General features: G+C 43.0%; 5 protein-coding genes across 11 annotated transcripts; 3 read left to right on the plus strand and 2 right to left on the minus strand.

The window, feature by feature from the left end:
- Positions 1-69: 69 nt before the first annotated feature.
- On the minus strand, positions 70-7,556 carry LOC127762816 (protein PHOSPHATE STARVATION RESPONSE 1). 7 transcript variants are annotated; one of them, XM_052287319.1, is made up of 11 exons: positions 7,385-7,556; positions 7,048-7,146; positions 6,531-6,970; positions 6,202-6,403; positions 5,951-6,118; positions 5,118-5,218; positions 4,964-5,032; positions 4,839-4,882; positions 4,590-4,707; positions 1,908-2,531; positions 1,565-1,769 (listed from the first exon to the last, which is right to left on the minus strand). In XM_052287319.1, exons 1-9 carry the CDS (start codon positions 7,523-7,525, stop codon positions 4,637-4,639), a joined length of 1,335 nt encoding a protein of 444 aa, XP_052143279.1. In that variant the 5' UTR covers positions 7,526-7,556; the 3' UTR covers positions 1,565-1,769; positions 1,908-2,531; positions 4,590-4,636. The 7 variants fall into 7 exon arrangements, with proteins under 7 accessions (XP_052143281.1, XP_052143279.1, XP_052143276.1 ...); XM_052287316.1 differs by having other exon boundaries at positions 4,570-4,707; XM_052287317.1 differs by having other exon boundaries at positions 3,156-4,707.
- Positions 7,557-7,750: 194 nt separating this feature from the next.
- Positions 7,751-10,196, plus strand: LOC127763375 (60S ribosomal protein L23). The gene is made up of 4 exons (XM_052288055.1): positions 7,751-7,849; positions 8,562-8,846; positions 9,638-9,679; positions 9,890-10,196. Exons 1-4 carry the CDS (start codon positions 7,837-7,839, stop codon positions 9,970-9,972), a joined length of 423 nt encoding a protein of 140 aa, XP_052144015.1. The 5' UTR covers positions 7,751-7,836; the 3' UTR covers positions 9,973-10,196.
- A 280-nt stretch (positions 10,197-10,476) lies between these two features.
- Positions 10,477-12,388, plus strand: LOC127763374 (uncharacterized). The gene is made up of 2 exons (XM_052288054.1): positions 10,477-11,368; positions 11,639-12,388. The coding sequence occupies exons 1-2, from the start codon at positions 10,575-10,577 to the stop codon at positions 12,114-12,116; spliced, it is 1,272 nt and encodes a 423-aa protein (XP_052144014.1). The 5' UTR covers positions 10,477-10,574; the 3' UTR covers positions 12,117-12,388.
- Positions 12,389-12,476: 88 nt separating this feature from the next.
- On the minus strand, positions 12,477-14,836 carry LOC127763554 (nicotinamide/nicotinic acid mononucleotide adenylyltransferase-like). The gene is given in 10 exon segments (XM_052288292.1): positions 12,477-13,091; positions 13,207-13,265; positions 13,361-13,462; positions 13,596-13,675; positions 13,816-13,900; positions 13,983-14,066; positions 14,184-14,269; positions 14,396-14,478; positions 14,569-14,764; positions 14,767-14,836. Coding segments are annotated over 10 exon segments (945 nt in total). The 5' UTR covers positions 14,822-14,836; the 3' UTR covers positions 12,477-12,976.
- Positions 14,837-14,848: 12 nt separating this feature from the next.
- On the plus strand, positions 14,849-16,704 carry LOC127763558 (60S ribosomal protein L37-3-like). The gene is made up of 4 exons (XM_052288294.1): positions 14,849-15,040; positions 15,151-15,286; positions 16,136-16,237; positions 16,497-16,704. Exons 1-4 carry the CDS (start codon positions 14,864-14,866, stop codon positions 16,541-16,543), a joined length of 462 nt encoding a protein of 153 aa, XP_052144254.1. The 5' UTR covers positions 14,849-14,863; the 3' UTR covers positions 16,544-16,704.
- Positions 16,705-16,812: the final 108 nt, after the last annotated feature.

The raw sequence follows: 16,812 nt of genomic DNA on the forward strand, positions 1-16,812 counted from the left end.
CCATGCCTGGCACTGACTTATTGTGAGTTTGTTCCTGAACTACAACTACAATCTGACACTGGTTACACTACAGCATAGTCATACTTTTTCACAAAAAAGCAGCAGCTTTGGATCTCCCTGAACGAAAACTTGTGTACCGAAGTATTTGGGATCAAGTGGACAGCTCATACTCCCAGTATTTGGGATATGAATATGATTCTCATCTTCTACAGCCAATGAGCAAATCATGTCTGAATAAAATTGGCCCTGATTCTCACTTCCTGCAGCCAATGATTCAGCATAAGGCGTCTCTTCTGAAATTTCCAGATTATGCATTCATTTCTCAGGTTTTTGCTCTGCTGAATCAGCATCTCCTGTTTGTCCCTCGCACGTTTCCCTGTTATCCAAAACCTGAGTGGGTGCATCTAGAGATCTTGGTAATGCTCCCAGTTGTCTTAGGCTCTCGCTCTGCTTCTCGATTATCATGGCGAGGTACTTGCTGTGTTCTTCTACTTGCAGCTGCAGCTTTCTTTGGATCTGTGGAGAGGAAAATACAAGGGACCCTATACATTAGTCAAACGCACAAAATCTGGCGTGTTCATTCCCTTTTGCAGTTCAAAACAAAAATCAAGTATCTTATTATTGAAAGAATAAGGGCACCTCAAGTTGTTCGTGAAGTTGTTTCTGCAAGCCAATCTGGACCCTTAATCCTTCACAGGTGGTTTCCATGCCTCTGTAGTAGGTACACAGTCAAGACTTTAGAAAACACTGGCACACGACATATATTTGAACTTAAATTCATCCAGAGATAAGTTAGGAAGAAAATGCAAATTCATCCAGGTCGGAGCATAGATGTGATATTATGCTCCACTACTCATCTAGGCCAACACATGATATTTATAAAATTTCTAGGACTCAGATATATATCACATAAAAATCATCTCACTTCAAGGGCTGAGAAGAAACTTCATCCGTTTGGCCACTTTTCGCAGATTCACCTATGAGAAAAAAATAAAGAAAATTGTGTAAAGCTCCAGATCGTTCAAATTTACTTCAAATTTAAATAGGCACAGCGCATGATAAAATTCAGTCTCTTAAAGATCAATATATAAACTCTAATAGCATCAACAACATAGTACGGTCACTGCAACATTCTAATTTAGTACAATGACCGGCATAGTGCACCACGTATCTTGTTATGGTGAAATTAAACCAAAATTGAAACATTGAAACACACCGACCATCAGATAGTTGAGGTCGATGATGAACTGTGCGATACTTCTGCACAAGAATAACCCATGGCCATCAGGAAAAATCAAGAAAGTCGTATAAAAAGCATTGAAAATTCAGAAGCAACAAATGCAGACCTGTAAATGGCTTTTTACATGGTATATAGTTAAGCCGTCAACCTTCATAACTTTCTGGACAGCTTTTGGAGTTGCTTCTGCAAGAGAAAAGTAAACAGAAATGAAAATAGATCTAGGAAAACAGAGACTTGTACTTGTTTCTTCTTGTGAAAACAGAACTGTTCCGTAAAAGTTCAAGATGAAAATATGATAAGAAAAACAGAGGATCAGGGACCAACTTTCACTTCCACCAAGCTTGTTAACAGCATCAACAAACCGCTCATGGAGCTCAGGTGTCCATCGCATCCTTGGTTTGGTTGGAGCAATGTTTGAAGAAGCGATATTACCAGAACAAATTTCATTGAAGTTGGGAGGATTTGATGTATTTCTCTGTGCATGACAATGCAAATAATTTGAAGGTGTTGTACTTGTCGCATCAACAGCCTGGAAATGAGGGGAAATGTTACCTAAAATTTTAAGTAGACCAATGAAGAGCTGGTCTAAATTGCCGTACAGGCTGTGAGAGAGGATAAGAAATCATGAAATAGTTAGTGCACCATCCAAAAGGGTCAAATCAGATACCTTCAGCACAGAACCAGCAGACACCGAACTTTCCAAATACTGCAAGGAAGTGCCAGATGAGAACCACTCATTTTGCTTTGCAAGGTTGGTGCTAGGACTTGCTGCAATGTTATCTTGTATTTGTTGGTCAAAAATAGTCATATCTTGTTGATCGAAGAAATCAACACTAGTTGGACAAACAAATGGTCCAGGCAGTGGTTCTTGACTCCAACTATTCTGTTCAGATACTTTAGGATAAACCATCCTTAAAGAACTTGGATTACCCTTGTATAATGACTGTGTTGGCGGCAAGGAAGAATCACATCCAGAGGTATCAATAGCATATGATTCAGAAGAAAGCTTGCCGTTAGGTGATTCACTTTTGTTGATATAAAGATCTGATGTAAAGTTGGAAGCTAACATACACATTGGAGTAGAAGCATCAAATGAGTTGATAGAACTACCACACTGCTCCCTTTCGATATAGGATGGTCTATGCTCTGAAAAACTAGGAAATGTAACTTCAGAGAGTGCTGGTACTACAGTTATAGCTGGCGAAAGATATTGGGGAACTTTTCCATTGCGAAGCTGATTCATAGTTGATGTAGGCCTGTTTCATGTACCCCTAAGATGATTCACTTCAATCTGTTAAAGTGGAGCTCTGGTCATATCATCAGCCAAATGCAGAAGTCTATTACATCAAACTTGAAAACGAAATAAGTTTTCCCTGGTCTTGTTCAGATATTAAAAGTGTTTTTTTTCCACATAGAGCAAAGATTTGTCTTACAACAATTCGTAACCCAACAGCTAGATATATTTCTATGACTCCCAAATAGTGATTTGGTGAGCACTTAGAAGGGTGAACATCAAGTATGCTGCTATACATCTTAGCAAAGAAAATTGTAATTGGACCAAAATATACTGATGTGAAGAGTGAATAGAGGGTAAAGAGAAGTATATTTGAAGAAGCAAAAAAAAAGAGGGGCGGGGAGGGGCACGATTGAGGCATGAATGGAACATAATTTTGCAGAATTAAACCACTGCTCAAACAGAAACAAAGAAAATGAATGCATTAAAGACTTGAATAGAACAAGTCCCGCCTATTACAGTGATTCCCAAAGAAACACACTGAAGGATAGAAGGAAACAGAACAACAAAAAAGAAAATCTTAGAGAGAAATCAGACAAAAGATTACAGAAATGAGTAATTTGATTTGAATTCTGTGTTGCTAAATCTAAATGGTTAATTGAACTTTGTGAAGCTACTTACCAGCCTATTCCCAGAATGAAATGAAAGATGAAACAAAGGTCTGAAACTAAGAGTCTATGATCCTCTTGGGGGCTAAGAAGTTTAGTTTGTTGTGTGTATCTTGGTGGGTGGGGTTATGGTTCTAGAGAAGTACTTAATCTGCTAAAGTATCCAATTTTTTTATAACCACTAAACGTAATGATCTGTTACTACTTAAAAAATTATCTCCATTTTATTTTGTAAATGGGACCACAAGGACCACTCCTCTGTAATGTAAATATTAAACCTACCAGCTATTACATGCACCAACCATCCCCAGAAGCAACCAATGCCAGATTCCTTCAGTTTTTACAAGCTTTGAAAGTATCAAAAGAGATATAAATGCTAGATTAGTAGCACAGTGCACGGACCTATGGCCTCAGATATGTTCACTTCTGCTTGCATGGTCCAACCAAAACATGTATTTCGTAAACCGAACTATAAGGTTGATTAGTTATAGAGCTGTAATAAAAATTCCAATACAGTGAACTCTTCGCTAGCAGTATCTGCACATGGTACCTCTACCTTGACAAGGCTTTTATTCTTGGTGAACTAACTGTGTGGATGAAGCAATAATCATAAAAGAATCCAAATAACAAGCTTGCAATCTAGGAGTATTTTTATGGCTACTAGGCGCCTTGGAGTTGACAAACTCAATTTGGCATGTAACGGAAGCTTTCATTGAAAAGCTGACCTGGCAACGTCTTGTTCTAAATTAATAATTATGTTTGCCATCATCCAAACCTATAAATAAAGAATAGCAGGAATAGAAAACTGGAAGTTTGCACAAAATTCTATTAATTGAGTTTTGGAGTTCTGATCTGGTGCAGGTGGAATCCAGAAGCACTAAGAGGGAAAAAAAAGAATTGACCAAAAAAAAGTCAATCAAAGCATTGTTTGGATTCCAGCAAGTTATCATAGGAAAAAAGAAAACTCTGGTTGATGCCTTATCCTGCTGTTGTTGGTCTCCCTTGGATTATAGATGCTTTACAACTTTAGTAGGGCTACAATAGAAAGAGAGAGATGGGATGAAAACCCAAATAGGGAGGAAGCTAATGCCTTAAGCTTATTGTCAGTAAAACCACAACTGTTGAACAAGTCACTCATAAGGTTTCAGTTTCATTGTTCAGAAAACAAACAAAAAGGAGGACAAATATGGCACTGATAGATCACCAAAAATCAACATGGCCTGGACAGGAAGCAATCTGATGGGTGTATTCATCATAGCTTCTCAACTTAAAAGGCAAACAGAGAAGAGGCAAAATCTATTCAATATCCAGTTTGACAATCTGCATGAACTGTCAGTCAATGTGTCATCTGGCTAAATTTTCCATCACGCAAAAATGTATATCATACATGGAAATAACTACAGCGGTCAGTTTGGAAAATAAATTACTCTGAAATATCAGTGCATACTGCAAATCTCCTGCACTGTCTTGAACTGTGGCCCATGGCTACTGCCACTACTGAATTGTCAGTTGAGTTCTTTGAACATGGAATGTGTAGAGACATTGAATCCTTTCAGAAATCTCACCTAGAATGAAAAAAAAATAAGCATGCTTGGAAACATACGAACAATTTGAAGTTTGAGAAAGAGGGTAGTTTTAAGTTATGGCTATCAAATAACTTACAGTTCTTTCATTAAAAAAACACAGATTTACTTACAGTTTTGATGCTGGTCTATTCCATCTCCTCCGCAATTGCATTTTCTGTGAAATGAAGGATAAGAGCTGATATCACAATTTGCAAATGTAACATAGCCTGCATAGACTCAGCTGTTGGTAACATACCGGTCTTTGGAAGCAGCTTCACCGAGTTGCTTATCTATTTCAACAAGGTATATCTTAAACAAGCTTGACCTATAGGATCCATTACAGGCTAAATTACCATAATAATGATGCCACAGAACAGGCCATAGCATAAGGTGAAAAGCAAGCAGCTCACCGTGGTGGCATTGCTGCAGCAGTAAGAACTGGAGGTAGAAGCCATAATATGTACGGTTCGCTCTCTAATGATTGCCTTGCATACTCACAAATATCCATCTCCTATTGGAGTTCAAAGGTTCAGTTAAAATATTACTTTCTTTAAAGAACAGCGATTAACAGCTTTGAGAAATAAAGAACTTAAACAATTCTTGCCCACTGAAAAAATAAGAGGTAAATAATGACCACACATGAAAGGACTTGATCTGGCCAACATTATGCCCGCTAAATATTTTTTTTGTTTCCTCAGGTATCTCAGAAAGGCTGCTTGATCGTAACCAACAAAACCAATAGGCGATTGCTAACTTCTAAAAGTAGTTTTTCACAATTATTGCAACATCAGAGTAGTGCCCTCAATAATTGACATAATGACGCTTTGATAGTACTGACAGTTCAAGTGTACTACCACCGTTCCAAAATATAAGCATTTCTAGGATTCATATCCTGTACCACAACACAAGCATGTCTACCACCATTTACACTACTTGTCCCATCAATCACTTTCCGTTCAAATTTCTTTCCGTTCTACCCTCAACCACTATCCCTCCTTTATTGAGGGGCACCAAAGTCTTTTCTCCTCAACCTTAATCTCTACTAAAAAAAACTAGAAATGCATATATTTTGGAACAGGGGAAGTAGCTTTTAGAAGCTGTTCCCAAGTTTGTATAGGTATTCGTTTGGTTTACATGGTCATGATCACTTCATTTCAAAAGGTTCCCGCAGAAAGTAATGTTCCCAACAGATGGAAGAATCAACAAAATCCATCAACAAGACATAAAATAAAAATAAAAAGACCTTGAAACCAAGAAGCTTGTCTTGGCATTCATCCTGAGTTGTTCCTTGAAGCAACTGGTGCAGATCAGCATATTGTTTTGATATAGGAAAGGAACTAAAAGTATGTGACATGATGCTCTCTATTAATGAGTTCCATTGCCTTGCAACCAATCCCAACAAGCATAGCTCCTATAATGCAACACAACATATTGGTATTATAACATAGATAATGAAAGTACTGACAGAGTCTACGAGCAAAGACTAATACATACCATGACTTCAACGATGCCACTTTGACTAGAATCTGCAGAAACTTTTAATGGTTCAAACAATCCCATCCACTGCTCCTTGGGAGCATTAAAGATCATATTAGTTCCTGACATGATCCGAATGGTACGCTCATCAAGCAAGTACGACAAACACTTTGCTTTCCATTGCTTCCACAGGATAAACTTGTCGATGATTTGTGTTTTCCTGTGTTAATAATAGTTTTGAGTGAGTTCAAACTGGAGCCTGCTATGGTCTCAAAAAAAGGACACAGATATATATGGATTAACAATTGTAACAATATAGAAATTTGGGGGATTAAGGGATTACATACTGAGCAGTTGCTGAGGTGCACAATGTACTTCCTGCACTATCAAAGCTGTCCTTTTTCATGCTTTTTAGAAGTGTGTTCAGTTCTCTCTCAGCCAAAGAAATACACGATCTTGAATCCAGCTTCTTCTGTAGTTCTTTAAGTAGAATCTGTGAATTACCCGTAAACAAGGATTCTTCACAAAATTCATCAGAGCTAGTGGAATGTCCAACATCACGGGCATTCTTGGTTCGCATCAAACTAGGTAAATTCATATCTAAAATCGATTGCACATACTCTTGGCACACATTGCATTCACCACTAGCAGAAATGCCATCCATATCCATCTCAACAACTGCTTGAAGTACAGCACCTAAATTCTCCGCATTCGTTGTTTTCAGAAAATGCTTCACAACCAACTCTCTTGCCATCGCAAGTGTTTTTGATTGGATATCCTCAATACCCTGCATGACACAGGGTAGAACATCACTACATGCAAAATCAGAATGGATGCAGCCAAGAAGCATCTTTTCAGAAGCACCTTGGGGAAATTCGGGCTTGAAGCGAGTTGAACGAGTGCAGCATCGAGCTCACTTGCAGACTCATCGTACTGACCATCGTCACGCAGGTTCTTGAAAACCTGAACACAATGCAGGAACATGTGTTAACATTTCAGTTCTTCACAACAACAGAAATTCTTCATGTGGTCAGTGTCTGTCCATTAAAGTAGGAAAACCCCCCTCCTAAGCAGCATTGAGAACGATGAACTTCCAATCTACACGGCCTTCCCCCGAGATGCTGAGAGAATCATGGCGTCGGAGGGGGCACGACGCAAACCTAAACCCCAGTGCAATTTCATCAACAGAGATCAACCATACCTCCTCGAAGAAGAGGGCCCATTGGAGGGCCTTCTTGACGTCACCGGAGCGCCAGGTGGCGGCGGCGCCAGACGAGGTGCGGCCGCCGGCGAGGACGAGGACGTCGACGAAGCCCCGCACCAAGCCGAGCAACTCCTCCATGGCCACCGTCTCGTGCGCCCACCCCCTTTGCGATCCCCTTCCTCACAATTCCAACTTTTGGAGGGACTAGTAAGCAATAAGTACAAAGTTGGTTATTTCTACTTAAGCCCCTTAATTTATTTTGTTTCACATATTCTCACCCGTGCTGTTTTGTTCATGTTAGTATAGTAAGTTAAGTAAATAATAGTGTGTCAAGGGGGTAAAGTGAATAATAGCAGCAAAGCCCTAGAAACCCCGACTATATAAGAAAGAGAAGCCGTCCCCCTCGGCCGCCGCCGCCGCCGCCGCTCGTCACCCCTTCCGTTTCCAAGATGTCGAAGCGAGGTAAAATCTCTTGCTCCCTCCCGATGATTTCTTCTCCCACATGATCCTCGATTCTGGTCTCGTATGCTAGTTTAGTTTGCGCGGCGTGATGCTTCGATTTGGATGCGCAGACATCTGCTGTGGATTACCGTTTCTAAGATGCAGAAGCGGTTGTTCGATGCGTCAATTGCTGTGTCGCTAGGATCTTGTGCAAGTGTTCGAGTAGCATGATTTAGTCTGCTTGTCGCTTCAAGGGTGGTGACCCGTTGTATATTTTGAAGGCAGTGATGCGTTGTATAATTTGGAGATGTGTTGCTTTTAGTGTTACAAGGAATGATTTAGTCTGGTTATCTGTAGTTAGATGTGGAGAAGATTTTTGTTTAGCTGTTTGTTGACTTAGGTTTGTTAGATCCCTGTATGTGTTAAATTCTTTAAGGACCTTCGGAAATGAACATCCTTCAAGTTTATGCACGAATTCTTTTAGATGTTTGTGAAGCTGCATCTTTATAGATCTTTACTAGTTCAGTTGCTATTGATTCTTCTACTTCCTATTCAAATAGTGTGGCTAGTCACATTTCTCAAGCTAAACCATTTTAAATTTTCCCTGTGTTGTTATTATCAAATGAGAATGAGGCGAAGCATATACCCTTTGAATGACCACTATTTTGCATCAATGATTTAGATGTTTTGGACCTAACTTACCTGGCTGCTATTGCTCTTTCTTTGACCGCAGGGCGTGGAGGTAGTGCTGGTAACAAGTTCCGGATGTCACTGGGTCTGCCAGTGGCAGCCACTGTGAACTGTGCTGACAACACTGGAGCAAAGAACCTTTACATCATTTCTGTGAAGGGAATCAAGGGACGCCTTAACAGGCTTCCTTCTGCTTGTGTTGGGGACATGGTTATGGCTACTGTGAAAAAAGGGAAGCCTGACCTGAGGAAGAAGGTCATGCCAGCTGTCATCGTGAGGCAGCGCAAGCCGTGGCGCCGAAAGGATGGTGTCTACATGTACTTTGAAGGTACTTTCTGTTTCCATGTTTTGGGGCGCTTCATCTTGTGTTAGTTATTTAGTCAGTCAACTAGCTGCATGCTTCTTTTTAATTCATATACTGTTGAATTATAACTGAAATTGCTTGCTTAAGGCCTTGTTCGGTTGATCCTCATGAGGGAGGGATTGGAGGGGATTTATTGCACACCTATTGTGGTGTGGAATTATTCCCCCTCAATCCCCTCCAAACCGAACAAGGCCTAAGTGGAAGGCATTTGCACACGACTTTGAGCATGTTACATGATAGTTGGCCAGACTTTTTTTTTTTCAGTTTCTGTAATTCTGTCTACCAAGATAGGATTCAGTTTTAGTGTCATTGTTCAATTTAGAGAGAACCTCCTGATGGATAAATTAGATTGTGTTTCTGCATTGTCATTAGTTAGCATAGAGCTGGAATGCAATTTGACCTGAAATAGACATCATAGTATGTTATTATCTTGCATTATGCCACATTTATCATTAGGCATGTGTTTCATGAAGGAACTTACAAACTTTGTGGTCTTCTTTTGCTCTTTCAACTGTATGTAATGTCCGAGTGAATTGTGAAGCTCTTTCATTTGTATAAGTAATATGTGAATGAAGTGTACAGCTCTTTCATTTGTAAATAATATGTGAATTATTTGTAAATTGCTTAATTCGTAGGATGTCTATACTTTTCTGTGTTACCTGCTGTTCTCTTGATCCTTTGTCTACAGAATTACCTAATCACAGGTTTATGGGTTATGGTTCAATTCTAATGTTCCTTTGGTGTCACATTTGCAGACAATGCTGGAGTCATTGTGAACCCCAAGGGAGAGATGAAAGGTATTATCCTGCAAATTCTATAATTCTACACGTCACAACAAATATGTAGTCGAAAAGCATGCTGAATTTTTTTATTGAAGCATCGAGCCATATTTTGTTGCACTTATACATGACCAGCTATTTCCTTTCTTGAAATCTTGTACTACAAAACTAATAATGCATAGCTTCACGATTAGCCTGACCTTATAAATATGCACTTCCATGATGCAGGTTCTGCCATCACTGGACCTATCGGAAAGGAGTGCGCTGATCTCTGGCCCAGGATTGCAAGTGCAGCAAATGCGATCGTCTAATCGAAGCAGCCATTGGAAGTTCCATTAGCGTTTTCTCTTCTTGAAAGAGTTAAAAGAGCTGCTAGTTTTGTATCGACCTTAAAAATAGTTTCCCAGGATTATGTTTGTGCCGCTGGATTATGCCCCGTTAGCTTCTTTAAACACATTTGAGCAATATGATATGGCACGGATGCCTAGCCTGACATTTGGTCCTAGTTTAAAACTTAAAGCTGTCTTGGAATTTCGATGACGCGTGCCATTTTTCCTGCAAAGTGTCTTTTTTGGTTATATACAGATGCAAATTGCTAATCAGTAGTACTTACAACAGTAGTATGCGTGAATTTACGTTTACATTTGGTCAAATTTTCGAATCGAATCGTCTAAATTTCTACCAAGTTCTCTTTAATTGGCTCGTACGGGTTGCGCTAACAATTTGGGCCGTGTACGTGCTTGTGGCTTATCGGGCCTGGTCCTGATTGGACTTCCTTATCTGTCTATCACACACCACCTCTGAGTCACTGACACGTGGGCCCCATCGCTCTCCACCCTCCTCCACTCGTCCCCAAGGGATTGGGATTCAGTGACATTCTCGGTGACATTAAGTCATGGGGTAATGTCACTGAATGTGCGTCCCTCCCGAAGCAGGCAGCTCCCCGCTCCACCGGCGAAACCGCCGAACCATGCCGATGTGGTCTCAGCCACCGCCGCCGCCGTCTTCCCTCCAGCTGCGGCGGCCGCCGCCTCCCTTGCCCCACCGTCCCCGCCGCCTCCGCAGCCGGCTCAGCCCCATCGCCGCCTCGCAGGACCCGCTGACCGCCCTCTCTCGCCTCCTGTGGGGCCGCGCGCTGCCTCCCTCCCAGCTCGTCCTCGCCGTCCGCCATGGCTGGACCGCCGCGTGGGGCCTCCTCATGCGGCAGCTCGCCCCCTCCGACCCGGCCACCGGCGCCTTCACCCGCACCCCGTCCCGCTTCCCCGCCGTCGTGGGGACCCCCAGCGCGCGCCTCCACCTCTACGTCGGCCTCCCGTGCCCCTGGGCTCACCGCGCCCTCCTCGTCCGCGCGCTGCTCGGCCTCGAGCGCCGCCTCCCGCTCTCCGTCGCCGTCCCGGGGGACGACGGCGCGTGGTCCTTCACGCCGGACAGCCCCGACGCGCTCTACGGCAAGCGCAAGCTCCGCGAGGTGTACGCTTCCGCACGCCGCGGCGGGTTCGAGGGGAGGGCGTCGGTGCCCTTGCTGTGGGACGCGGAGCGGCGGGAGGTGGTGTGCAACGAGAGCATCGAGATCGCCAAGTTCCTCTGCGACCTCGCCGCCGCCGACGGCAGCGCCGGTGGCCTCGACCTCTGGCCGCCGGAGCTCCGCCAAGACATCGACCGCTGGTACTCCTTCATCTACCCCAGCGTCAACAATGGCGTCTACAGGTACAACCAAAAAAATCACACAATTTATTGAGTTGTATGTGCCGACAAGTTTAACTCAAAAGTTTAAGCCGATGAGAAAAAATGGGCGATTCACTCTATATTCCAGTATTCGAACTCGAGAGCTCTAGCTCTAATACCACATATGCACCGACTAGTTTAACCAAAAACTTAAGCTGATAAGAATAGTCGGGCAATTCACTTTATATTCCAACACAATTCCTGAAAATTGCAGCAAGAATCTAACGCAGCATTGCTACGATCAAATTGCAGGTGCGGGTTCGCGCAGAGCCAGGAGGCGTACGACGCCGCCGCCGGCGAGCTGTTCGCCGCGCTGGACCGGCTGGAGGATCACCTGTCGGGGTCCCGCTACCTGTGCGGCGACACGCTGACGCTGGCCGACGTGTGCCTCTTCACGACGCTGGTACGCTTCGACCTCGTCTACCACTCGCTGTTCCGGTGCACGAGGCGGAAGCTGGTGGAGTACGCGAGCCTCCACGCCTACACGCGCGACATCTACCAGATGCCCGGGGTCGCCGGCACCTGCGACATGGCCGCCATCGCCGAGGGCTACTTCGGCGCCCTCTTCCCTCTCAACCCCGGCGGCATCCTGCCCCTCGTGCCGGCGAGCTGCAGCCCGGAGGCGCTCCTGGAGCCACATGGCAGGGAGGCGCTGTCTTCTTCTGCTGCTGCTGATGCTGGTGGTGGCGGCAATGGCAGGCAGCTCGAAGCAACGAGTGCTTCCAACTAGTGGCAGTAGACAGTAGTTGTGCAAGTGCAACATTTCGTCAGTAAATTTTCGTGTGCTTCTTTGTTATTACGACTCTAGTGTAAGATTTTGTAAATCAACTAAAATTGCTGCTGCTGCATGAGGATCATCATACTATCCATCCTAAAATGTATATATACTGATTGTTGAGGAACAGGAAAGACGATTTGATCTCTATTATACTATACATCCTTCCATGTATGTATATACTGATTGTTGAGGAACAGGAAAGACAACTTGATCTCTATTATTCACCTTACAATTGTTTGTTTATCAATCAGTTCCATAGTTCATATCCTCTTGGAACTGCAGTCCGTCTAATATGTTTGCAAATACTATGGTTGCTCCTCTTAACTAATCTAGCAGAAATCCAGCAGAAATTGCATTTGCATTTGTTCGAAAAGTGATATCCCTGAACACATGTTAGTAAAAGTTTAACCACAGTCTGTTGCACAACCAGGTACAAGGTCAAATACGCATACAAGTAGCCGTTATTTCTGAAATATTGTGATCAGCAACCATACTAACATGGACACAATGAAGCTTTGTAGGAAATATGTCCAGCATTACATGTTGGAGTACAACTGCTGACAAGTATCTCATCTATCTGTATTATGATACAACTTCCAGTCAACATGCAATTAGCAGGTGCTCTTTTTATTTCAAAATGTTTCATTTTTGTAAATAAAACAAATGCTTCTCATCATCCAATTCAGTTGTATATCCCAAAACAGATGCCCAGGGTACAACATTTGCCTATTAGCTATAAAACAGGCACCTAACATTTAACCGTGAATATATTAAGGTCTATATTCAGATTGCCTGCACTGGACCCTTTATTGTCATTTTCTTGTATCACTGCCGTCAGCTTCCTTGTAGAGTTTGTGTTCTCCAATATACTGGATGACTTCATCACATACAAGATACTTTATTGATAGGCATTTTTTTATGCATTCTCTGCAATTTGATTGTGCATAAACACATGACTCACATGTCAGTATCCAACAGAGGATGTTGGGGATATTAGAATGCCGTATGATAAACCTCAAACAAATGCATGAAAGAACAATACCTTACTCTAGACGAACTTATTTGATTTGGAACAATCTCATCAACTGAAATAATATTATCCTGAAAATACTCCATAAAGGGATAATGCAAACGTCATCAGAAAAGAAGACTAATCTACTGTAGTAGTATAAGCTCCATAAGCTAGTCATTCTTACCCTGCATTCGTTCAGTATCTCACTGCTGGATATTATTTTTTCAACATCTTTTCCTTCTCTACGTATGCAAATAACACCAAAGTCCTTACATATGGTCCTGACCTAGATACAGAAGAGGGTGTCATCAAAGCAAGCTCTTCTGTGAATAAGAATCACACAGAAACTAGATATAACACTAAGAGTTAAAATGAGCACATAAGTTCTCTATATTGACACCAGAGTTCGACGTTTACACCTGATCAGGAATCCAAACTCCTGGGGTGCTGAATGATTCGAGCAGGTCGGAACCACATAAAAGCATTACATTGGGACTACCTGTGTCATTTTTTATGTCAGTACATGTTGGACTTGGACATAATTGATTGTATCCAAGACAAAGATGCACTGGTTCACATTATCCAACAGTATGTTGAAAAAGAATTTGTTATCTTCTAAAAAAACTGGTTGCTAGATACCTCCATCAGCTAAACCATCCTTGGACAAAGCATTCCGAATTCTCGAGAGAACAGTCAAGGTGCGTTGGAAACCTTTCTGCATTGCCTACACCAAGGACACACAACATTCTGTACAAGAAATGCTACAGAATCCACCAGGACGTATAAGCTGAATGAAACAAAGTTACCTCCCATCGATCAACCATCACAAAAGATGAGCTTTCACATGCTAGTTCGCATAAGCAAATTCGGTGGGCTGCAGATAAAAGGCCCTAATCCGTTCCAAATCTTAAACTCAATCAAGAGAACAGTGGTGATATTTTTTAGATAATGGATTAAGAATCCGGCCTCTACACCACAAGGAGAACAGTGGTGATGCCACACATTACCTTCTTCTTGTAAGCATCGTTCACCGGAGACATGTAACCACCCAAGACAGAATACCCTCGCTGCTGCAATTCATCCTTTGCCAGTTCTAAATGAAACATATCAGACGGGAAAAAATAATTAAAAAAAAACTTTCTTGCTGTAATTATCAAGCTGTTCATGGGACAAAACAAGCTTATAGGCATAAAAAATCAAACAAAATTTAGAGGCTTACCAAACATGCGCAGGTGCATGTAGGTGGGAGGATTGAAGCTCCCGGTGGCCACGAGCACAGCCACACCTCGCTTTCCTCCCTCCCTACCACATCAAGATCGAATCAAGAGATACATGGAAGGATGAGACCACCCATCAAGCAACCAACAACAAGCCAAGATCGGATCTCGCTACCTGCCCGGATCCACGGCGAGCTTCTCCGTGGGGAGAGGCAACTCCAGCTCCTCCATGGCCGCCCTCCAGTACCTGCGAAGATTCTCAACTGCTACGAAATTTCGACTCCGCCCTAAGGAGGTCCGGCCCTCACTTCCACTGATCCTCTCAGTATTCCGTGGCCTCCTTGGTCGCCGGAGCACGCCGCCGAGCTTGCTGGAGCCGCGCCGCCGGCGATAGGGCGGAAGAGGAAAGAGCGAGCTCGTCGCTTCATGGGCCTAAGTTGGGAATAGCCTAGGTGGGCCTTGTCTGCTTAATGGGCCGCATCTACTTAGTGGGCCAAAAGGCCTACATGCTTTTTCATTCGAAGGCCTATATGTTAGTTGGGCTTGACCTCCTTACTAAACCTAACCTCGAGCAGTTGCGCTCTCTCCTTCTTCCTCATCTCCCTCGGCGGCGGCGGCGGCGGCAAGCGAAGGAGAAGGCGAAAATGGTGAGGAGAATCGCGGCGAGCGGCGATCGATGCATCTTGTAGCGCCTCTCCTCGCGTGGATCTGACAGGGATTGATCTGGTTGCTTTGTGTTTTGTTCTTCTTTGCGCAGGGCAAGGGCACGGGGAGCTTCGGGAAGCGCCGGAACAAGACGCACACGCTCTGCGTGCGCTGCGGCCGCCGCAGCTTCCACCTGCAGAAGAGCACCTGCTCCTCCTGCGGCTACCCCGCGGCCCGCATCCGCAAGTGTAAGACGAGATCCTCCTCTCTCTTTTTTTCCCATGCCCACCCTCTCCTTTAATTAGCTCTTTGCTAGCTTGTTGCGATGTTGATGAGTTTTTCGCGCTCCCATCAGTTCAGGCATGTTGATTGCGCTGTTCCTGTGCCTAGGCTATGCTTGTGGTATATCACGTCCGAGTTATTTTGTTTTTTGATGTGGGTTAGGAGATTTATCATTATACGTTTGCTTATATTGTGTCGCATTTGCGATAATACTAGTAGGTTCTGAACATGCGAGAGATTTTGTAAAGACGTGAAATGCAAAACTGTACTGGTTAACTGGTAGTGTTTGTCATTATCGAATTACTTCATTCTGTTATGTTACTATTGTCCGGTGTACATAGTTGTTGTTCCTATATGTTACTTTGCATTGTCAAAGTATTTGTTACATCTACTGTTGATAATTGTGGCAGATTCTTTGTGACTTGCAATCTGTTCTGATTGAAAGGAAGCAGTTTGTGTGGGGATATGTGCTTTCAGATTCTTGTTTGTTTCAATCAACTTACTCGAGTTGACATCTTTTGGCCAATCCCTTGTGTCCAATTACGAAGTTGTGGTTAGGTAGATTATCATAGTGTGTTTGCATTTAATCTGGACTGTTTGGGGGAGCTAGAGATTCTGTGAGAAGCTGCAGCTGCTAGAAGCTCCCCAAAAACAAGCCCTAAGCCTGCTCGGCTCCTGGCTGCAGACTGCTGCTGCTGCTGCTTGATGCAGCAGGTCTCTTGCTGTTTTCATTGATGAAGTTTGATAGAATCTGCTCAGCTCCTCTGATATGTAGTTCTGACTACTTTGATTCTTTCTCGAAATTTGAAACACAGACAACTGGAGTGTGAAGGCCATCAGGAGGAAGACCACTGGAACTGGGAGGATGAGGTACCTTCGCCACGTGCCCAAGAGGTTCAAGAGTAACTTCAGAGAGGGTATGCTTATATCTCTTCTTGCTATGTTCTATCACTTGTTCACTGATTATTTACTACTCCATCTGTTTCACAATGTAAGTCATTCTAGCATTTCTCACATTCATATTGATGTTAATGAATCTAGACATATATATCTATCTAGATTCATTAACATCAATATAAATGTGGGAAATGCTAGAATGACTTATATTATGAAACTGAGGAAGTATATTGCAAATGCTGTAGCACTTGTTAATTGATTATTGCAAATGTTGTCCAGGGACTGAGGCTGCACCAAGGAAGAAGGGGGCTGCTGTTAGCAACTAGACTGCACTTGTTGCGCTAAGCTGGGAGACCAGTGCCTTTTTGTTGCGTAATTTATCGTAACTCTATGTTCCTAAATGAGGCAAACGATGTCTGGTTTTCTGTTATTTTGCATCCTGGATGTTAATCCTTGAGTTTTGAATGTTAGATCGTTTTATCCGTTATCATCGCTCTCATACGCATTTATCGCTGCTGTTGTCTATGTGCAACTCGCTGCATCGGTTTGCAATTTTGGTGATGCGTGAAATACTAGAATCAGTATTCAGAAGTGG

The sequence above is a fragment of the Oryza glaberrima genome, chromosome 2 (assembly GCF_000147395.1).
Source record: "Oryza glaberrima chromosome 2, OglaRS2, whole genome shotgun sequence".
NCBI lineage: Eukaryota > Viridiplantae > Streptophyta > Magnoliopsida > Poales > Poaceae > Oryza > Oryza glaberrima.